Here is a 22,380-nt window from a genome sequence, read left to right on the forward strand (position 1 = left end):
TGTGCCCAACGTGATGGGTGTTGAGTTGCCTTGCTCACCGCTCACTTTTCAGGTTCACCTATGGTTGAGCAACATAAACCAGCTGACGCTAGCGGAGCCAATCACAAACCGGTGCGCGTCTAGTGCGCGGACAAGTCTGCAGAGTAATGTAAGGGGCTGGAGAAGTTCGTTTCGTGTTCATTTTCTTAATAAACCTACAATGGTCTTACAACAAAGCAGCAATACTCCTATAATCCTCTTATCTTCATCCTCAAGATAGAGACAGACAATACACTTGATAAAGCTTGGTCTGATTTGACATTGCTACACAGAAGGGGTCAGGGCAGGACTATTAGTATAGTGTTTAAATAGTGTTTATTATGATCATTATCCATAACGTTAAAATATGTCAAGCAGCAACCATGCATCATAGCATGGTTTTCATTTTCATTCTTCATTTTCATTTATAAAATTAGATTATCATAAGGTACAAGTCTAAAATCCCAACTATAGTCACGACACTGTAGCTAGAGCAACGAATGTTCCAATCTTACCCCGAACATGTACTGTATTATTCAAGCATAATCACTACCACCATCATTACCACCATCATTACCATCATGATCATCATCTTTTCTGATGTAATATAACTTATGTAGTGACTTCCCACTATGGTGCTAAAAAGTTGCACCACCATTACCAGTCTCTTTCCTGGGGTTCTCTGAAGGGTACCCCCAAATGGCTGAAGATGTCCTTCTCTGTGAGCGTGGGTATTGGGATGCCCCCATACATCTTCACCGAACCCTGGCGCAACACGTCCCGGTTCAGCGAGTGTTCCGATAGGCTCATCCGTTTGGTCTTGGCAAACGCCCTCATAGAACGGTTGAAGTGTGCGGACCCGGTGAAGTACATGATGGCGCAGGCGAACTCACTGTGGGGCACGACGATGATGTCGAGCCTGCGGTGGCGCCGGCCGGGTCCTGGGAGACGACACACGCCCATGTACTTCTTCTGCTCCCCGTTCTCCTCATGGCTCACCAAGTCGTCCGTCAGGAAGCCTGTGTGAAAGTAACAAGCACACAAGTTCTTTATTTAGCCCATGAGTAAACATACTATTGACTATTGGATTTCAAATGATGTCACCGTGAGAAAGAAAATGAATCCCTGTGGAGAAAAAAAAAGAAAGAAAAAAAAAAGTACAAAAGACTAGGACAAAAACCAAACAATTGGTGCATGATTGGTTTAAGACAACACAGTTAATGATAAAAATCAATGCCCATATTTGGACATGTCCCTACCGCTTTGATGGAGGTTCTGTAACACTTTGCTAAAAACACCCTTGTGGGAATTGCCGTCTGGGTGAGAGATGAGGACATCGACATCTCCACACGTGGCTTTCCCCCGGCGGTACGAGCCACATGCCAGGGACAGCAGTCCAGGGTCCAGGGTCCGAGCCTCTTCCCTCACCTTCAGTACACACATTACATACATGAATTCTCTCATGTAGTTTGTCTTTGTGTTTTCATCTTGTCTATAACTTGTCTATAGTTGTTCTGTACTGTGTCATGTGTTTTATGTTACGGAGAAGAGGAGTAACAGCTGCATGAGCAACAGCTAATTGGGGATCCTGATAAACCAAACAAAGACATTACAAAGGGAAAATGAATAGACAATTTGACATAAAACACAGTTAAGAAATCACACCAGTATACGGTATTTTACAATGAAAACTACTAATAGTGAACGATTCATTGTTTGCAGCGTACGGATCGCTGCTCAAATCTATCTTCAATAAAAGACCAAGTTTGAATACTTTATGGTAAATAAAAATAACTAGTAGCAAGTAAGGTAGCATATTGTGCGTTTCGTGTGTTCTGCTTGTTTAAGCTCATACGCCTTTCTTTCTGGACAATAAGCAAGCATTCACTTCAAAGATACATTTAAAAGCACTACATATTATTTTGACAAGCCAGCAGAGGACACATGCTATAGTCATCTTTCTAATCTGCACTTTCTATCTGGCAGCCCGAAAGGAAAAGGGAAATCCAAGTAATACTATACGAAAACAACTGGCGTTTGTAGCCCAGCGCTCAGAGTGACCAGGTATCTGTTGACTTATGATGCGCCAAGTTTCAAGAGCAGTTCTCCCCCTTCGGGGACGTGGGACTCAGTGAGAATACTGTCTGCTTTCTCAATCAGGCAGGCAACAGAGGCCTGATAATCTTCTTAGGGGCCAATGCAAACTTTAAAAAGAATCATTTAAAAAAAATAAAAAAAATCATACTTTGCTTTGGCTTCTCTTTACGCCTGCACTTCACCTTACAAGCTCTATTCTCTGTTCATAAGGGGCTACAGGAGACACTACAAAGAAACTCTCTCTCTATTCTCTGTTCATAAGGGGCTACAGGAGACACTACAAAGAAACTCTCTCTCTATCCTATAAAATGGTGCCAGACGTAATGGAAGCAATGGAGAATGGAAAAGGGCCTGTTTAATCTATATGGTAGAATGTTGCTTGAGCCTCGGTGACATGCAAAGACGTGTTACCGTTTTCTCTATGGCAGCTGCCTCCTCCCTGGGCATCCGGTCTAGAAAGTCGTCGTAGTGCTTCAGCCCAATTTTCTGAATGTAATTAAGGTTCGCCTTGGTGCGGATGTCCTCCAGAGTACGGAACCCCTAACAGGACAAAAACAATAACGTTCATCTTCTTGTGCAATCGACAAATCCAACATAACATCGAAGGGGAAGAAGTCGCCTACAGTGAGAAAGCTTCCAAAAGGTGGTCAAGATTGCTCAAACCTGTTGGTACCATTGCTGAGCAGTTTTGGCCCCAGCACCCCAGATGTTCGTGAAGAGCTCCAGGACTGGTACAGCCTCCCCCATGTGGTCCAGCTTGCGCAGGTGACCGCTTTCCATTATCTCCTGGATCTTGTCTGCCATGCGCTTCCCAATACCTTGAATCTTACAGGCCTCCTGCAAATGGGGCAGCAATCCATTAGACCATGCACTCAATGACACTTGCCATCTTGTCGAGGTGTTGGGTCTCACTCTCACCTAGCCCTGAGCATACGCTATGACAAACTCCCCCATTAACACCACACCCCTATGGGTAACACAATACAAGAAAAAGTTTTGCGAGTTCTGTGCATATGTAATAAACCTCCCATAATCAACGAACCACAGTACGCCAGGGGAGGCTGGTGTAGGAAGAAACCGGAGGACGGGCTCATCGGAACGTGATGCATAGAATGAGAACGTGTTTGATACCATTCCATGCATCACAATGAGCCCGTCCTCCGATTTCAACCTCCACCAGCCTCCACTGCAGCACACACAAACCGTAAACGAATCTAAGATGAGATCACTCAGATGCGACCTACCTCATAAGACGTGATGGGCTTGGGGTAGCTCTTGAGAGCGTTGATGGCCTTGGAGTAGCCCAGAGCCCTCCACTTATCCCCCTGGTGGGTGTAGGCCTTGGCCAGCACCTCCAGTTTGTCTGTGATGTGTTTGTTCTGGTTGTCGCTCTTGGATTGAGAGGACTGGGCACACACCCATTTCCCTGAGATGGGCTTCAGCTGGGTAGTGCTGGTGCTGGGAGTGGACGTTTCCGGGTTCTCATCCTTTGGGTGTAGGCCAGCGATCAGAGCCTCCAGGTCTCTCTGAGAGACGCCGTCTTCTTCTCGGAAATCCTCTTTACTGTCTGGGACCTTTGGATACATTAAGTATGACAGTGTGTTATAGACGGAACAAGTAGGTCAGAGGGGAGGGAACAAGTAGGTCATTATGAGTAGTCGTAGAATCTTGTAGTGACAGGCTTGTGTTTAAGAGGGCCAGAGTCAACCCACCGTCTCTGCTGTTTCATCTGGTTTCGTTTCATCAGGGATGATTGGCTGCTGAATGTCCTGTGTGGCTGGGACACTGGTGAGCAGATCTTCTTTTACATCCACGTCAGACTGTCTAAAGAACATACACAGTACACGCCATTATTAAATAGTTTTTGTTCCATCAAAATGTTCTCTTAAATTAACACATCTCAATCTTTCTAAAGAGCTATCAGGCCCTAGGTTCTTGACCAGCAAGATGCTCACCTACTGTATACATTAAACAGCTGTATGCTTAACTATCGCCAAAGCCTCTTTCAAATATAGAACATCTCTGGTATCGCATTGGAGAGCTGCGTGTACCTGATAGGAGCTAGTAGGCTGTATTCTGCTGTGTCTAGTAGTCGCTTCTCAGTGATGCATTGACTGAGCCATGTGCACTTCACCAGATGAACTGCAGGGGGCAGCATGTCCACTTTCAGAAGCCGGGCGGCCCTTTCACAGTCCATACTGTCGTCCACTACAACATGGGTGACACTGGGACCGAATGAGCTCTCATACTGTCCTCCATTCTGGACGATCCGTCTCTGGAAGATCTGACACCTGGCATTCCCTATGCCAGCAGGCAGTATGTGCACAGTGACACTCTGGAAACTATTCCCTGCAATGGAAAATGAATAATGTGTTGTTGACGTATCCTCTTCTTTGTGTGCATACGTGGGGCAATCAACACCACGTGACAGCTGTCTTTCTGATGTGTATGTTTAGGCATGTTGTCTCTCTCACACTCAATCAATCAGTCAATCAGACACACAATATTGGTTGAACTACCTGTTACAGTTTCATCAGACTTCCTCTTGGGTGGGGGTGCATCCTTTCCCCCACCAGTGTTCGCCCTTTTCACTTTTGGGAAAGCTTTCATAATCCCATGACGTTCCATTTCGTCGAGGGAAGGGGAGTCCTGATCAACAACAACAAAACGTTGTCAGGATGACATACACTACTAGCTGGAAAGCTAGCTAGCAAGCTAACTCTAAATATCTTCACCGACCATGCTCATTTAACAGTTTTTGAATATCTGTGATTAACTCTCTCCATGAAACTGCAATCATGTTCACCACACTGACGCAATCTAATCAGCATGTTTAAATTAATTCTCTGCTGAAAAACATCAAATGAATCTCTCTTACCCCTTTGGGACGTCCAAACCATAAAAATCAATCCAAGGGTTTCAAAACAAAATCAACTTCCGGGTGAATAAAACACATTTTCTATAGTTATTGGAACATTTTCTACGGTTTCTCCATGAATATCATCCAAAGTTAAAAAAAAATTCCATGTTCAATTTAATGACATTTCTGCCAAACTGTGAGTGAAAATAATTATATATACCCATTTTAGTAGCTAGTGACCTCTCGGTTGCCGTGGCTACACGTGCTGTTTAGGAAGTGTCTGTGTTTGCAACAACCATGGCTGTGCAGTCTTGGGCAGATCTCCTAAAATCATCCAAGAAAACAGCTTTAATAAGCGACGGTGAGTACGGCACATAGTTAAAAGGCTAATCGTCCTAAACTGCGTGTTTTGCAGTCTGTTTTTATGAAGTATCCATTGATATGCTTGCGAGCGAGGTTGCTAGCCAACAATGTGCACTAGCAAGCCATCTCTCCTCTGATGATGTGCGCAAACTGTTTAGTCCAAGACTGCAAATATGGCCTTCATCTACACCTTAATTCATTGTCTAATGTTGTTTTCCTAACGTCTTTCCAGGGAAGAGGAAGGTGCACTATCTCTTCGAAGATGGGAAAGAATTGGCAGAAGAATATGACATTCAAACAGATGAACTCATTGGTAAATATTCAATGGAATGTTTGTTTGGTGGACAACATAACTTAATGTTGCGACTGTAGCTGCTAACCAACTGCAATAACTAATTTCATAATCTGTTCATTTTATTTGTGTGTTTACCTTCTAGTGCGAAAATGGCGTTCTAAAAGCACGTTGGGGGGGCAGGGGGCATGGCAGATAGAAGTTGGAGAGCCAGCACCAGCCACCGTGGCCTCTGCTGAACCCGAAGTAATAAAGGAAAACTGCACAAATGTAAGATTTGTTTTCTAATGTTTAGGTACATGTCTTATGTTTGAATCTACTGTAAATGGAAACTTCCCCACTGTGACCAAAACATAATTAATTCAATATAGCATGTCTAAAATAATCTCTCTGCTATTAAGTTGGGGAATTATTATGAATCATTGTCGTGGTATGCAATGAATAGTGTAATTCTCTGTAATATTTCCACAGCCTCTGTTCATGCGGAAAGACACCAAGACCAGTTTTCAGTGGAGAGTCCGGAATCTTCCATACCCTAAAGAGGTCTACAGCGTTTCAGTGGAACCTGCTGAGCGATGCTGCATTATTCGGACAACAAACAAAAAGTACACACAGACTTGGTTTTCTCTTAGGTTTTACGGCAAAGTGTCTTTCACTTTTAAAAGTTACAATTTACCATGGACTACAGCTGATTTTCTTCCCTCTTGAAATATCTATAGAAGAACTATGCAATCGTATAAATATATTTACTATACTTAAGGTGACAACACAATCAATGGGCTATATTTTGTGTAGAACATCCCATACACAACACAGATACAGCCGGTGTGCATTTTGACTTGCAGTTGCTTGTCATGTGTAGTGTCATCCGGTTTCCCATAGGTGGCACTGTTGATCAAAAAAGAAAAAGAAAATCTCTTGCCTTCAAGAAACGTCTCACCCTTTGCGTTGTTGTTTCAGATACTATAAGAAGTTCAATTTTCCTGATCTGGACCGAAGCCAGCTGCCATTGGACAGTTCTGCCCTCAGCTTCACTCATGCCAACAACACCTTAATCGTCAGTGTAAGTCTGGACAACAATAACAAACAAACTACTTCTCTTCATGCACCCAAATGATTTAAGACTACAAGTCCCTGCACAGAGACTGATAGAAAAGCCCACCATAGACCAGAGATAGACAATACATAAAGCAGATTTTCTATGTTATATCTATCCATATAAATGCATCCGTATGAATGCATAAACATAGACGGTATCCATATCTGCACAGTCGAAACACAGACCTCTAAACCCAGGGGATCCAATCATCACATTTGTTAGAATAACCGCTAAAATACTAAAGTATCTGATAAAAAGATTGACCAATTTAATGTCCAGCTATCATAATTGGTCTCTCTGTGATAGTCCCGTTCCGTGTGTTATCCTACTCCAGCTCAAACATGATTGCTGTAAAGGATGTGCATTCGGGGGACAGGAGGGCTGTAGAAGTCATTATATTTGCCTTCTCCCTTCCAGTACAAGAAGCCCAAGGAGATCTTAACCCTTGAGCACGAGCTTCTGAGGGAGGTAAAGAAACTGAAGGGGACGAATGAAGGGGACGTGGACTGCAAAACTCAATGAAGTCATACTGCATGCATGAATCTGAGAAGATGTCACTCAAACCGTGAATGTACAGTGTCAGCGCGCTGTATGCCTTTTTCTTTGTTTCATTGTGCAAAACTCAAAAGAAGTCATATGGATTCAAGAAGATGTCCCTGAAAAGAGTGAACAAACTGACATACATTTCATTTGCATATGCAGTGCTCTGTTTGCTTTTTTAATCTGATTCCTGTTTCTCAATTGGTTGTTTCTCCCATCAGAAGATTACCGCACAGTGCCTTGTCCATGCTTTGATGGTTTCCATTGTGTTAATTGGGGTCCCTTGAATTGAGCCAATGAATTACTGAGAAGAGTACTGTTGCTTGTTCTCTTACTGGTTCCAACTCGTTCCGACAAGTGTTCTATCAAAGAAGTATTTGCAAAAACAAACTTTGCTGCTCTTCAGTAAAAAGTTCTAAATCATTGTTGTCGTGTTGTGCACTTATAGCATTGAGAATATGTGGTCTTTTGAAGATGAATAAAAATTCATTTAAAAACAACTTTTCATCTCTGATGTCCTTCACAGTGTTATAACATAACATATTCCCTTACTACGCAAACTATTAGCGGTCAAAATACTCCCAAACGCGGAGGCCGGCGGGTCATCTCCCCCCCATTCTTGGTGTCCTTGTAAAACACTCAGAACACACAATGCCTCGTCCCTGTTCGCTACGGGGTCACCCTAACAAGCACGTCCCATTTGTGTTAACTGAATACCCTTATGTTCTGAACACGGAGTAGTAGGCCACCATGAAAGCCATTACTGCAGCCGTAGTCAGTGCTAGACTGCTAGTCAGAACTTACTGGCCCCCAGAGCTAGCTGGGTCCTCCAGGGGGTCACTTCACTGGGTTTCAGACCTCCAGCATATACACCCCGCAGACCCTAGGTAGTGATGGTATTTCATAACATTAGTTCTGCTGTGTTACTGCACAGTGAGAAAAGAAAGTCATAAGATAAATACATATGTGTTGTATTTTTTTGTGAATCTATGGACAAGTCAAGTCATAAAGTGTATTGGTCATATGCACAGGGTACAGTTGTAAATTGTACAATACAAATACTTACTTTGCCAGCTTCCTCTCAACAGTGCAAATATTAGGACGTAATGTGTGTAATGACATACAGACGTGAGTCTTTGATGTTTGACGACCAAATCACTGACTTGGGGCATTAAGATTTTGCTAGCAGATAATTGAAAGTGAAGTGTGCTGACTTATTGAACACAAAGGGTTATTTTGTCTAACTACAATACATATGTGCAGAGGGCTGTTACAAAACATTGTTCTGCAATACCTATTTATGCTGCATGAAAAGAAACAAATCTAAAAGGAACAATACCATTTAAATATAGATTTCTTTCAACCTTGAGGTCCCTTGCATTTCTTTGTCTCAACTGCCAGACCAAGTGAGCAAGTGCTAAAAGCAGAGACAAAACCACAGTTCACTCTCACTATTGTGCTTTGTGGACTCTAAAAAGGGAAGAGATATTTTATGGCGCTGCCGAATAAGATCCAAACACAGCATAACATTGGAAAAGAATGTCAACTGCCTCCACTGTTATGATGGATTATATCTTCCAAATCAAAACTTTGAACGCTGAATTAACTTTTTTGGTGGAAGTTTCCCGTGCACTCTTTAATCACTGTGTACAGCTGAGTAATCCTACAATTGATCATTGGAGTACATGTACTACTAAGTAGTCCTCATGGCCTTTTTTCAATAGTGGTTACATCAACACCACTTAAATGCTGTAGGGTTCGTTTATAAAAGAGTTGTCAGGTCTACTGTATAGCTCCGGTAATCAATCTTAATAATAAACCAAACCGTTATTTATTCCTTTTTACAAAACCCTCCAAACAAGAGGACCTGAAAAACCATTCCTCACTCACAAATCCAACCCTTGGAAACAAACAACAAAACACAAACCACAAACAACAAACAACAAACAACGAATAACAAATTGGACGTCCAGCTCCAACGCTGTGAGAGTGGCTTCGTTGTTCTGTGCTGGGTCTTCTTCCCCCGTCGTTTGGCCTCTGCTGGTCATGCTCAGTTGATCCTGGGAGAGTGTTTCTTTTTGCCCCCCTTTCATTCCCGAATGCCTCTTCCCAGCCATTCCCCCCCCTTTCAGTCGGTGCCACATTTTGCCACACAGACCCTGGTGCTTTTTCTTCCCCCCCCCCCACCCCTCCATCCCTCCATCCCTCCACCCCTTTACCCCTTTACCCCTTTACCCACACCCCCTCCCTGTGGGACTGGCTTCTTTTTGATAACTGACCCCTCCTTGTGTTATTATTCGAACCCACTATTGTATAACATGCCCTTTTATATGAGGTCCCACAAAGGGCCCATTTGATCAGAGGGTTATGGTGTGCGATCGTGAGAAATGCAACTACATGGTGGTAACCTTTGTTTGAGCCAAAATGGTGGGCTGACCTCACCGCTTTTAATGCATAGCCCGAGCTATTCAGACCCAAGTCTCACTTGCTGAGCACATTGAATTCAGTAGCCTGTCACAGATATTGCCCCTCAGTTATCTGGGTCTCCAGCTTGACAAAAAAAAACAACAACAGGTTTTTTTTTAGGCAACGTTATATGCTTGCTTTCCATCTCAAAGTTAGCGACCGTAGGGGAAAAACACCAGTCAAAAACAGCCTATTGACTCAAATCTTTTAGTGATTTTAATATACACTCTACAATAAATATTTCCATCATTTAAAGTATTTTACAAATCTTGCAATAAAAAATATATTCATATATGTAGAAAAAACACAGAAAAGCACAAAAAATGGCCTCCTAAATGCAAAATAATGTGTTTACTGAGACTTGTTTTCAATTAGTTGTTGTTGCAACCACATGATGATCCAAAGATAGCTGCCATGTAATGTGTATTCACTATTTCTTTCCATATAACATTCGTTACAGCTGAGTAGGGTTATCACTAAGCCCAAAGGTGTCCATTCCATTCATTCAAATCTCATTGAGTCCTTGAGCACAAAAATCTTCCTCTGTTTCGCACAAATGCTCTCTAGTTACTACAGATACCTCAGTCTGACGTGGAAACAACTAACAGATTAGATACACATTGTTTTAGATACAATCCAGTACAAAACATTTCAAAAACCTTTGTCCTTGCGAGGAGCGAACGTGTGTTCTGTAATAGTGGTCTGGTCTGTAATGATCTTTGCCGGGTGTGTTTGTGTCCCTGCGGTAGGCTGGTTCTTCCTCTGTGGTTCCTCTTCAGTGACCTCCTGAGCGGTGGTGATGGGTGTGTTTAGTCCTCCTGCTGATGGGCTGGACAGGGAGGGGTAGGACATCAAACGGCCTTTTCTCGCCCAGGAGGTGACCCCTGGGCAGCCGCTTCATGAAGTGGGCCTCTCTCTGGTGCTGCTTGGTCCGGGAGGCCTTTCTGGGCCGCCCCTTGCGCGTGAAGGCCATGTACCAGCCCTCGAATTTGGCATTCTGGAGCGCCGTGTAGTTGTTTTCCAGAACAATCTCTGTGAAGATGCAGTCTTTGCCGCGGCCCTTCCGCTGTACAGAGGGGAGGGGGGAGAGAGGAGAGGTTCAGCTGAGTCTCAGAGGACGTTAAAATATTGTTTTGACAAGTAAATGTCCCATCAATCCTTCGAGGGGAATGTACAGGAAAAGTAAAACTCTCTCTCTTCAAATCAAGGGAACTCTTGCCATAACTCAATAGCCCAACACAGAACAGACTTTTTTTTTCTTCAAAGATTCCTACTCATGGTCATGTATGGTTATAGGAGTGCAGACTACACCTGGGCTCCTCCTCCTCAGACCTCTCCACCCCCTAACACCCTTTTGTACATAACCTGAGCTTAAAAAAAAATACCCTAACTTGTTTTCTTCCTTTCACTAGCACTGTGACTGCCGATGGCACTTCTTCTTAACAAAGGTTTTACTTACTGATGACTGATAATTGATTCACTTACCTAGACAAATCTACTTATTGTAAATCGCTTTGGATAAAAGCGTCTGCTAAATGACTTAAATGTAAATGTAAATGTTGTTGTAATTGTGACAAAACTTGACTGTTATTTACCTTGCCAATCAGCTTCCCTCGCTTGTTCATGCAGATATAATATCCCGTGTTTGCCCCCTTGATCCGAACACGACTTCCGAAAGTGTCTGTCTCCACCTCAAGTTTGGCTGGAAACACAAAAGTAAGAATTATTTTCTTCATGCTCTTTATATCAGATGCCTGTTATAAACGGTAGTACATCAGCACAACATAACTCTCAAGCTTACGTGGGTGATACTCATTTAAACAATTTGGTGTGTCGATAGATGCATTCAGAATTTTTTGAGCTGACCTTTATATCAACTTTAGGCCATAAAAACATTGTGCTGGTCCGATATTGTTGTGATGGCAATGATCTCAATCTTGAATGATCATAACCAATGACTTTGGTAATAATCTTCCCTTGTTAAACCATGTGTGACAGCAATTATGCGACAATGAAAGCACTGTCTACTGGCAAAACATTCAAGTCTTTTAGAACAGCTGCAAGTCACTTGGATTTCATACAGAGCCTTTGTCACTGAAAGCCTGTAAAATGACGTGCTCAGATGCTGGATTTGGGGATGAGGGAGGGTGTGACAATAGTCCGGTCAGGGCACAGCCACAAGCACAGAGCAGCGGTCAGATTGGGACCTGCTTCAAGGGTGACACCCACTTAGGACATGCACGTTCCGGCCAAGGCCAGGAGGTGTGTGTGTGTGTGTGTGTGTGTGTGTGTGTGTGTGTGTGTGTGTGTGTGTGTGTGTGTGTGTGTGTGTGTGTGTGTGTGTGTGTGTGTGAGAGAGAGAGAGAGAGAGAGAAAGAGAGAGACAGAAAGAGCACACAAGAAAGAGGAACAGAGAGAAAGAGGGGATAAAATGAAGATGCTGACTTCACCGCTCTTTATAAACTGAGTCATACATTGAGTTGTAAAGCAATGAAAATTCCTCGTAAAATGACCCTCCAAAAAGCAGGCAGCAGGCATCGAGAAAGTAGATGGATGGTAGTGGTGGAAAGATGGCTAGACACTCCAAAATACTTTGGTGACAGGAATTTGCTCCCTTTAAATTTCAGACCTTTTTTTTTCCTTGCGGGGAGAAAAAAAACGGCCTTGCCTGAATTCCATCAAAACAGGTGTCTATATTGTAGACTTTGTCCTAATGAAAACCTTCAGAACACCCGATAAATTTTGCGAATTGGTGCAAACAAAAAACATTGTCTATTAAACACTGTTACGGATGAATTATTTAATTGATGTCGTTTTTTTCAATTATCGAGGCAAATCAGCTGTAAATCTGTCACTCATGTTCGAAAAACTATAATTATTTTCACAAATGTGAATGAACACACTTTGTTCATCTTCATTATTTCAATCACATAATTCAACCATGTTTCTCTTAGAATATTCATTGACATGTGTCCATCAATGGCCAATAGGGGCCTAGAATTAATTGAAAACACATTCGGTTCCAAGAGCTTCGGGTAAAAAGCGCGTCTGAAAGTTAGAACATTGCAAGTCATATTTCTGTCCCGCAGCCGACTGAGGGGGTAAGTTTTTCAGGACATTTTACGAAGGTAGAAGTAAGATGAGTTGTGATGGATTTTCCAGATATTCTGAGTGGGTTTCAGTCTGAATCATATAGAATCAATTTCGAATGTGAATGCGCTTTTCCCCCGCCACCTCTTCTCAGGCCTTCATTAAACGACTGTGTGCGAAAGCCTTGAATAATATGCGACTTTGGTAGGCTTTTGCATAGGCCTATCCCTTGACAATGATGTCTAATTTAATGTTCATATCATTTAGGAGGCCAACACACCTGAACTAACATTTGCCCATCGTTTAAGAAAAGGCAATTTGGCAAATGGTTTTGTTCACGGTTGTGCAAAGGGCTACAGTAAGAACCGTAATTTATAGCCTAAATACAGTATATGGTGATTCATTCAATGCTTACCATGCACGGCTCCGTCGTCGCCATTGGCATTTACTCTCTTGTTGCCCATAACCTGGACGTGCTTGCCACTGGTTCGGCTGTAGAGCTGGTAGGTTCGAGTCAACCTGCGGCTCATGCGGTCAGAGAGCATGCTTTGCTCGTTGACGTGGGGCTTGAAATTAGGAGGGGACTGGTGCTGCTGCTGCTGCTGTTGCTGCACAGTATTCTGTCAAACAAACCGTAAAGAAAGATAAACAACAAATACAAGTGTGTAAATTTATATTTGTAAGCATATTAGATAGCTGTCAACCACAGTAACTATTTATTAATGTTAGCCTAGTTCATGGCCAAGAAAATTGATGGAAAGCAGAGAAAACCATAGCACTAAAATAGTTTGTTTTTATTTCAATACTCTAATTTCCAATTATTCTACGCTTATGCCTATAATGTTTTCATGAAGGGGCTAAACTGTCCTGAATTTCAGTGGGCATTGCTTTAGAAAAAAATAACCTTGCATGGTGCGTGTTTGGGGAGATGCATGCAGCGAGCCCGCTGTCCTCACTCGAGATGACATCGCTCTGATAGGTTGTTTTACCACGAATGATCTTTCACCCCTGTCTCCCTGGACTATTTCCCTTAACGATTCTTTTTCAATTCAGCCATACGCCACCCCCATATGTTTTAACAATTACCTTTTAGGCTAGCCTTTACGTCTTTTCAAGATGTTTGAATAGTTGCCAACTGCTTAGGACTCATAGTAAAATGTTTTCATTGTTATTACACGTTTATTGCATATATACAAACGATGGATTAATATCAGTAAGCATATAAACGCGTGTAAATTGGTATTTAGTTACATTAATAGACTGAAACTATTTCAGAGTTATGAAACATTATTAACTGTTTATTGTTTTATGAAATCCGTGAAAAACATGCAAGTTCATACCTGTGTGTAAAAGCAAAGCGCTATGAATTGAAGTAACCTGAAAAAGAAGAGAAACACTTTTAATGTTGATAATTCCTCCACAAATGTTAGGAATAGGCGTTATATGTAGTGTTGAGAGTAGATTCACTTACAGATAGCCTAATCTCGATGTTCTAAGCCTCATCTTGAAATAAGTCAAATATTCCTTCATGAATTCCGCTTTTCCAATGCAGGAGTCTCGGGGAAATACAATTCTTCCCAAAGGGAATTTCAGCTCAATTTTATCCCCCTCTTGTCACAGATATAGCAATTGATAGCCCAACGATTGAGGGATCCTGAACCGACAGTCCCAGATAGGATTCACTCATTGACAGTCTCGCAATAAAAAGTCCAGAGGATTTAAAGACGCTGAGGGGGCCATCCAAAATTAAGAGTCCCAGTGAGGGATGAAGCGCTGTCATCAAACCACCACCGTTATTCCACAACTCCGTCAATTCCCTCTCGTGTCAATCATCTTTGCAGAATTCAAGGTCTCTTTTTATGTTGTTATGTAGAAATACATCCCCGTTACATTCTTGGTATTGTGTTTTTTTATAAGTCCATAAGCGGTGGTGTATAAGGATGGTATTTTACGCGTTACTCATGGAGCTTGTATTTACGCATCAGCGGTAAGATGAATAACGTCCATTCAAGAAATAACTAAACATTAGAGACAAGTATCTTGGATATGAATTCAAAAAATGTTACAACATATACATCTGTTCCCTGTTTGATTATAGCCATTGCTAGTGCTGCTGCCTCTCAAAGAAACGCTGATTAAGTGTCTGCAGCGGTACTCCAATGTCAGCCTCACTCCCACACGTGTGTTTCTTGTGGTCCCGTTTAGTCCAGGATACAGCGTCTCCCTCCCTCAACATTTAAATACTTTCACTTGCAGGAAAGGCAATATCTTGGCCCAGAGCAGGCGGAGCTTCTATGGGAGATAGCAGGCTTGCTTAGGAGCTAGTCTGTGACAGAGTAGTGGCACACATCGATCGGACCTGACTTATATGAAGTGTTTCACACAAAAATAAGTCACTTAATGAAGTCATTTCTGTGCAGGTGTTTTATTGCCTATTATATAGGCAATCACTTATTTTACAAGTGGGTATATAAGACCAAACGTCTCAGCTTGAGTGCTTTACACATAACAGACATGTAAAAAATATTTTAAAAAACCCATAGCCATTCACCAAACAATGTTCTATTTGGTTAAAATATTAAGTGGGAAATATTTTTGGAGATTCAGTATTTAAGGCTATACTGCATCAAGAAGCTTTTAGAACATATATCCACATGGAAAAAAAAATGTTGTTCCCTGGCATCTACAGTACTTCAGAACATCTACAGCTACATTAACCTATTCCCATGCTGCAGGTTAGTGGTAGTTTCATGGCCCCATTGGACTAACCTTGATGTCCTTTTTTTTCATCTTACACATGTAAGTAATATGTATTCCATGTGAGCGCATGACACAGAACGGTTTTCATATAACATCCAGGCTTTTGCCTTTGATACAAATGGTCTCTCTCACTCACAATCATTCCTGCCTCACTCTCTTCTCTCTGCGTTTGATTCTCTATATTGTCATGTGTGTATAGGTCTGGTAAATACATAATGACAACTTGTGTGATTAGAAAGCAATGCCACTGTTTAAAGGAGACAGAAAAAATGTACCCATTCACCTAATACGAATTGTAACATCTAATATCAGTTAAAAACATCATCCACCCACAATAAGCATCAACACTCCTTTAAATACCATTATATATATGTTTCAACACCAGCAGATTACAATATATATCAGTGAATACATTGACACCAAGGTTCATGCAACTTCTTTTTCAATCTAGGTTCCCTCTGAATGTGGTGGGAACCTTTTTGTGGGCTACGCCGAACAGCTGTTCAAGTGTAAAATGTGTAATTATCTCAATTCAGTCAAATTCTTTGCAGTAAATCAGTCGTTTCAGCCAAAGTTAGGGATTTAGAGGGTGAAAATGTACCTGCCTTATTAGTTCCAGAGGGACACTGCAACAAGTGGTTTTGCCACCTGGAACGGTTCAGCACTTTGTTCTGGGCGTATTTCGACCTCTCTGAAACCACGATCGTACGTTCATATACGAAATCCACATGTTGATACACATGCTAATTGTGGCTCTTGAGTATTTTTGTATCAAGACTGAGACTGAGAATATATACATATATCATGATTTACCCCCAAAAAGTACATTAGTTCTATAGAATGCATGCACAAATTGCAAGCTCACTTGCGGATGTGAATTCTGGACGCCGAGCAGCTTGACAAAGGACTGAAGGAGCTTGACTGCCATTCTAGAACCCCCAGAGGCATCACTGAGGTGGTGTGTGTGTGTGTGTACTGTGTGAGAGTTCTGTCTGCCTCCTCCAATTGTCCGCCTTCAAGACTGTTGTTCAGCTGGTGGCCAGGAATGTTGGCATGGGTTGCAGTGCAGAGACAATGTATCCTGGGAGTTTGTTCTAGGTGTAAAAATACAAGTTATTCATCCCTTTAAGTCTCAGCCATCAGTTTTTCCCTTCTCTTAAAAGGATGGCTGTGGAATACATAGTGGACGGGCCTCTTTGACTTTGACTCCCCCGTACGGTAACATCATCCAACAGCTACCTGTAATTTAGAAGCAATTTCCCCTCGGAGGACAAATTTAACCCAAATGACATTTGTAGAGGTGACCTGCAGGACATGTTTATGTAAAAAATAAAAAGTTCTCCAGACGTTCTGCTGCAAGCGCTTGAAGGAAAACATTTTTCGGGGGTTTCTCAAAACCTCATTCAAAAGCTATCATTTTTTATTTCACATTCTACATACCTAACTGCCTGCCTGCCTGTACTTCGGGTGCTCTCTGGTGACCAGCTTTCCTGGCCCTCTAAAGCCTCTAACGAGTTTGAGAAGAGTTGTAGAGAGCCGAAAACCGGCTCCAAGTGTTGCCCTTGTTCCCCACACTGTTGCATTTCCCTCAGAGTCCCCGTAGCCCGAAGCCCAAGCTGCTTTTCACATTTAGGCCGGGGATCTAATACAAAGCTTTGGTATCAAACCGCTACAGAGAGAGCATCACCAGAGGCTGTAAAGAAAAAGAAGAAGAAGAAGAAGAAGAAGAAGAAGAAGAAGAAGAAGAAGAAGAAGAAGAAGAAAAAAAGTAACTTTTTTTGGCAAGAGTGCTCGCCGGTTATTCTTAGAGGAGGAGTGACTGAACGTCTGAAAGGGCCCAGAGCAGACGACGAGCGTTCACAGAGGTATTATTCCCAGAGCTAATGTGAGACATAAAAATACACACTGCCATAAGGAATGGGCAATGGAAAGGTAGACACCATAGACTAGAGGGAAGAGAGAGGGGGGGGGGGAAGAATGACAGACTAGAGGTTCCCGATGTGGAAAGAAAGGACAAAAGAAAGAAAGAAAGAAAGTATGAGAATTGTGGATTGTCAGTGTCACCTGCCTTGGCCCTGTCACTCGCCACCACCCAGCACAAACCAACCTCGGTGGTTTCTCAACCGCCGCACAGCAAGAGAAAACCCATTCTGCAGTCCTAAACCACTATGTGTTATAATTGTGGTACCGGTTGTCTGTTATTGCAGCTATATAAACCATAATGTGCCTGTGACAACCTCAATGTTTTCATCTGGAAAGTGTGTATCTGGAACCGCCTGGCTTGTTGAAACAATGTCCCCAATACAGTCACAGTGAAAAAAGCTTTACAAGTGCAGGATAACTTGGCTCCGTAGAGACATGGCAACTACAGTGTGCCATTCGCTTTGCTAGAAACATCAATTCATATCTACTCCATAAAGACACCTAGGCTTGAGACTGGCTTGGGTTCGAAATGCCTTGACCTTTTCTTGCCACTCAATTAAGCTTAAAGTCAATCTGTGAGCCAACTGGAGCTGGTGGGAGAAAGAAGAAGAAAAAAGAGAGGGGGGAATGAGAGAAAGAGAGAGGGGGAGAGAGAGAGAGAGAGGGAGGTAGAGAGAGAGAGAGGGAGGTAGAGAGTCAGAGGTAGAGAGAGAGAGAGAGAGAGAGAGGGAGGTAGAGAGAGAGAGAGAGAGAGAGGTAGAGAGAGAGAGAGAGAGGGGGAGGTAGAGAGTCAGAGGTAGAGAGAGAGACTAATAGCACTGTTACTCAGAGGGTCGATTAGAGTGAGGTAATCTTCTAGAGCGGGTTAGGGTTGGGGCGGGTGGTGTGGGGGGGGGCTGTCTACCATTCAGAGCAGACACACAGTGGCCATTTGGCATGGGGTGGGGTTGGGTGGGTGGGTGGAGGGGACTGGGGGTGTACGGTCCCACCGCCTGAGAAAATTGTTACGCCGAGAAAATTTGGAAAATTAAGTCTGCGATCTCACTGAATGACTGGGCTGCCATGCCTGAAGTATTTATTCATGTTTAACGGGCGTTGAGAGGGGGAATGGGTTTTTGACTGTCTGAAACGAGTGTCTGGGATTGCCCTGCTGCTTAGAAGTGATTAAAGGGAACCAATTTTCCCATAAAACAAATCTTTTTGGATAAAAACATTGGAGCGGGGTCAATTTCTCAACATTGCAGGTCTGTGTACTGTAGCAGCTAAGCCTGCATTTAAATAACAGTTAGTTTAGAATCGTGTGTGTGTGTGTGTGTGTGTGTGTGTGTGTGTGTGTGTGTGTGTGTGTGTGTGTGTGTGTGTGTGTGTGTGTGTGTGTGCAGAATAGTATGGGGTCTTCGTCTTTGGTGGAGGATGCGTTTAAAAGACTGAGGCGGCCTGTCGCTTTTTCCGTATAAAAACTAGACGTTTATTAACGATTACATTGCGGACGGATGCATTGGTGATGTTTTGATCGGGGAAGACCACCAGCATGGATATGAATGAAGAAGAGAGGGGGTCTAAAAATCACCCCTTCTAAAAATCGCAACCCTTGTAGGTAGAGGTGGAGGTAGGGTGAGGTCCTGGCAATGAGGTAGAAAGTTGCAGTTGGCTTGAAGCTGTCCTCTCCCCCGTGACTCATGACCCCCCCCCCCCTCCCCACGAATGGACTGTGATTTACTGTCTTGTAAACACATAGGAAGTAGCATTGAAAACGGTTTAACAAAGTCAATAAAAGCAGACATCATTCCTGGTATTTGGGGTGATACCCCCCCCCCCCCCCCCCCCCAACAGACACACACACACACACACACACACACACAACTCCCATCCCTCCATCTCCATCCCCTTCCCTTCTCTATCCTCTCCCCTCTCTCTCTCTTTCCCTCTCCCCTCTTTTTTTTTATTTCTTGCGTTGGGCAACGGACAGAGCAATGGGTTTAGCAGGCCTACCTGCAGGGTTGCTTAGAGCGCGGCTCCCTGTTTCATCTCTGCACAGGAGAAGTGGCCCCCGGCCCCGAAACAGCTGTGTGGACCTGGGAGGGAGAGGGAGGGAGAGAGGGGGAGAGGAGGGAGAGAGGGGGAGAGGACCATGAAAAGGGGGAAAAGAAGAAAGAGAGGAAATTCAATGGACCTCAGGGAATCTGCCTTGCTTGCTCACTTTCTCTCTCCCCCACTTTCTCTCTCCCCCTCTCTTTCTTTCTCTTCCTCCCTCTGACTCTCGCTCACTCTCACTCTGATTCTCTCTCACTCCCACTGGCTCTCTCTCTCTTTCTCTCTCTCTCTTTCTCTCTCTCTCTCTCCCCGCCTTCTTCCCTTTCTATCTCTCTGTCTCTGTCTCTCCCTCCTTGTCTTTTCTTGGACTGAAGTGGACTTATCCCCTATAGGTACCACACCACTAGTCCCACTTTCACCCCCCCCCCATCCATCCATCCATCCATCCATCCATCCATCCATCCCCAGCCAACAGCTCAGACCTCAGACCAAACAGCGCCCCCCCCCCCTTCACGTTCTAAGCCACAGCGCACCCTCAACACTTAAGGATCCTGAAAGATGAGAAAGAGAACCAAGAATTTTGGACGTGAACGTAATGTCCCTGATGCATCATCACCATCAAAGCCCTTTGGTGAGATCACACTCCTCCTGCTTTTAAAATCCCTTCCTCACACTCATCCAAGAGGTGAATAATAATACAAAAAAAACAGTTGGTGAGAATCCTGTCGAACGAAGGCGCCGCTGCTCGAATAGCATCTCAGAGTGGCTTTTATAATCCTATTGTTCCTCCAGCTTTCCGTACCGGTTACATTTTACATGGATCTGTTTCGGTGTGGGGTTGTGTTCCACGCCGGTGTTTGTGTTGGAGAAGGTGGCTGTCACTGGGGTATATCGCAGTCTCGATGGTAGCCGTGACGGGCTATAGGGTTCCTTTGGCTGCTGGAAATCTGAGACGTGAGAGCCTCTGTTCTCTCGGGTTCTACAATGCTGGTCCAAATACCGCCATGGTTTTATCCCAGGTGTGGGAGAGATGCTGATTGGTATTTAATTCGATTAGTCTCCTGTAGGTAGCCAGTAGCCTCACATGGGAAAGTATAGGAGGAGGTGACTGGTCTCCTCAAACAACGGTCCAATGAAGTTTTGTGGTACAATGAAACCTCAACTGACCTGCATTGTACTGCATGTAGGCCTGTGTTATTAAGAGAACTTTTACACGTGTACACTTTATCCAAGGCTTGCAAAAAGAGGAGAGGCATGCGGAATTGAGACCTTGAGGAGGTACAGAGGGATATTAAGATAGATCTCCCTTCAATACCACATTGAGGCTTTACTGTATCTAAAGCAGTATGCATTACAGCGAGCTCGTCTTCCGGTTTTTTTTCCGTCGTCTCGTCTTCCGTCTGTCTACCTCCGCCAGGCTCCCCTGATCTAAAGGTATGGGGTAACAAGCCTACTGTATCCGCTGTTTTATTTATACGACTAAAAAAACATGTTCTCAAAACATGCTAGAATCCCCCGCCCCCCCCTCCCATGTGACATGTTGATGCAGTCCATGCATAGCCATGCAATCTACAGAGAATAACAATCGCAAGCTTTCCGATTAATTTTTTATTGTCCAATGTTTTAAAACCCACTTAACGATGGGGATTTAGTAGTATCATAACAGTTATGGATTACCGGCAAAGTACTCCAACAGCCTTTCCCTGGGTTTAAAGCCAACATAAGAAGATGTAAAAAAAAAAAAAAAACTGACCTATGACTCACCTGGCCCCTCCATCCCCCCCCCCCCACCCTCCATCCCTCCTTCACCCCCCCCCCCCCCCACACACACACACACACACACACACACACACCCCACCCCCCCCCACCGCTACTCCACCCCCTACCCCTCTTCCCTGGAGACCCCACTCCGGGTGAGTGCACAAGGTATACAATGAAAGGAGGGGGGAGAGAGAGAGAAGGGGGGAGGGGGGGGGGAGACAGAAAGAGATACAAAGTGAGAGGGGGGGGGACAGAGTCAGAGGGGGAGTCACACACACACACACACACATACACACACACACACACACACACAAAGAGAAAGAGAGAGAGAGAGAGAGAGAGAGAGAGAGAAAACAAAGTGAGAAAGCAGAGAAGGGGAGGCCTGCTTTGGAGCTGGAATTCGGAGGAGAGCCATGGCTGCACAGAGAGAGAGAGAGAGAGAGAGAGAGAGAGAGAGAAAAAAAAAGAAAAAGCCATCCCAGTGTTGAGTACTGTTGTGTTTGTTTAGTCTTCTTCAAAGGCTAGCTTAATTATTTTACCATGCTGTGTGAAGGCTGCAGAGACTGCAGGATTCATGGGGCTGTGTCCAGCCTCTATCTCCTCCTCACCCCACGCTGGCTTAACCCTGTGTCTCTCTACACTGCCTGGCTGGGCCACAGGACTACTGGGGTTTAGCACCGTCACAGGACTACTGGGGTTTAGCGCTAGGCTAGGCTAGGTAGCCTAGTTAGAGTTCTCTGACGGAGAGGCCCTCGATTGTGACTGGCTTTTCTTCCAGTCCAGCACTAGTACATTGATCAACTAATCATGGTCAATAATCAAATAATCAATAATCAGTCTGGATCATGATGAAGGTGTGCGTGTGTGTGTGTGTGTGTGTGTGTGTGTGTGTGTGTGTGTGTGTGTGTGTGTGTGTGTGTGTGTGTGTGTGTGTGTGTTGAAGCTGGCCTGGAATAAGAGCCTAATAACCACCGTAAGGGATAAACCGAGTCAGAAGCTGTCACCATGCACTGCACAGCCCAGTAGCTCTGTCGCCAGGACCAGAGATGAACATCCCTCCAGAACTCATTTGATCCC

At 43.8% G+C, this 22,380-nt stretch overlaps 3 protein-coding genes across 3 annotated transcripts; 1 reads left to right on the top strand and 2 right to left on the bottom strand.

Moving 5' to 3' along the window:
- Positions 1–347: 347 nt before the first annotated feature.
- On the bottom strand, positions 348–5,030 carry poll (polymerase (DNA directed), lambda). Its single transcript, XM_083693670.1, has 9 exons — positions 4,994–5,030; positions 4,635–4,764; positions 4,167–4,464; positions 3,828–3,939; positions 3,360–3,689; positions 2,779–2,952; positions 2,527–2,655; positions 1,278–1,446; positions 348–1,037 (listed from the first exon to the last, which is right to left on the bottom strand). Exons 2-9 carry the CDS (start codon positions 4,741–4,743, stop codon positions 676–678), a joined length of 1,683 nt encoding a protein of 560 aa, XP_083549796.1. The 5' UTR covers positions 4,744–4,764; positions 4,994–5,030; the 3' UTR covers positions 348–675.
- A 227-nt stretch (positions 5,031–5,257) lies between these two features.
- dpcd (deleted in primary ciliary dyskinesia homolog (mouse)) lies at positions 5,258–7,738 on the top strand. The gene is made up of 6 exons (XM_083694200.1): positions 5,258–5,336; positions 5,571–5,651; positions 5,776–5,900; positions 6,102–6,235; positions 6,591–6,693; positions 7,147–7,738. The coding sequence occupies exons 1-6, from the start codon at positions 5,273–5,275 to the stop codon at positions 7,249–7,251; spliced, it is 612 nt and encodes a 203-aa protein (XP_083550326.1). The 5' UTR covers positions 5,258–5,272; the 3' UTR covers positions 7,252–7,738.
- A 2,772-nt stretch (positions 7,739–10,510) lies between these two features.
- On the bottom strand, positions 10,511–14,355 carry fgf8b (fibroblast growth factor 8b; the record flags this gene model as incomplete). Its single annotated transcript, XM_083693604.1, has 5 exons — positions 10,511–10,801; positions 11,331–11,437; positions 13,241–13,445; positions 14,166–14,202; positions 14,297–14,355. 5 exons carry the CDS (start codon positions 14,353–14,355, stop codon positions 10,511–10,513), a joined length of 699 nt encoding a protein of 232 aa, XP_083549730.1.
- Positions 14,356–22,380: the final 8,025 nt, after the last annotated feature.

This window comes from Argentina silus, assembly GCF_951799395.1.
Source record: "Argentina silus genome assembly, chromosome: 22".
NCBI classification, from domain to species: domain Eukaryota; kingdom Metazoa; phylum Chordata; class Actinopteri; order Argentiniformes; family Argentinidae; genus Argentina; species Argentina silus.

Coding starts and splice junctions, on each gene's coding strand:
- dpcd (XM_083694200.1), top strand. CDS start 5,273: ATGGCTGTGCAGTCTTGGGCAGATCTCCTAAAATCATCCAAGAAAACA. Junction 5,337..5,570: donor AACAGCTTTAATAAGCGACG/GTGAGTACGGCA, acceptor ACGTCTTTCCAG/GGAAGAGGAAGGTGCACTAT. Junction 6,694..7,146: donor ACAACACCTTAATCGTCAGT/GTAAGTCTGGAC, acceptor TCTCCCTTCCAG/TACAAGAAGCCCAAGGAGAT.
- poll (XM_083693670.1), bottom strand. CDS start 4,743: ATGGAACGTCATGGGATTATGAAAGCTTTCCCAAAAGTGAAAAGGGCG. Junction 4,465..4,634: donor GTCTGATGAAACTGTAACAG/GTAGTTCAACCA, acceptor TTTCCATTGCAG/GGAATAGTTTCCAGAGTGTC. Junction 2,656..2,778: donor CTCAGCAATGGTACCAACAG/GTTTGAGCAATC, acceptor TTGTCCTGTTAG/GGGTTCCGTACTCTGGAGGA.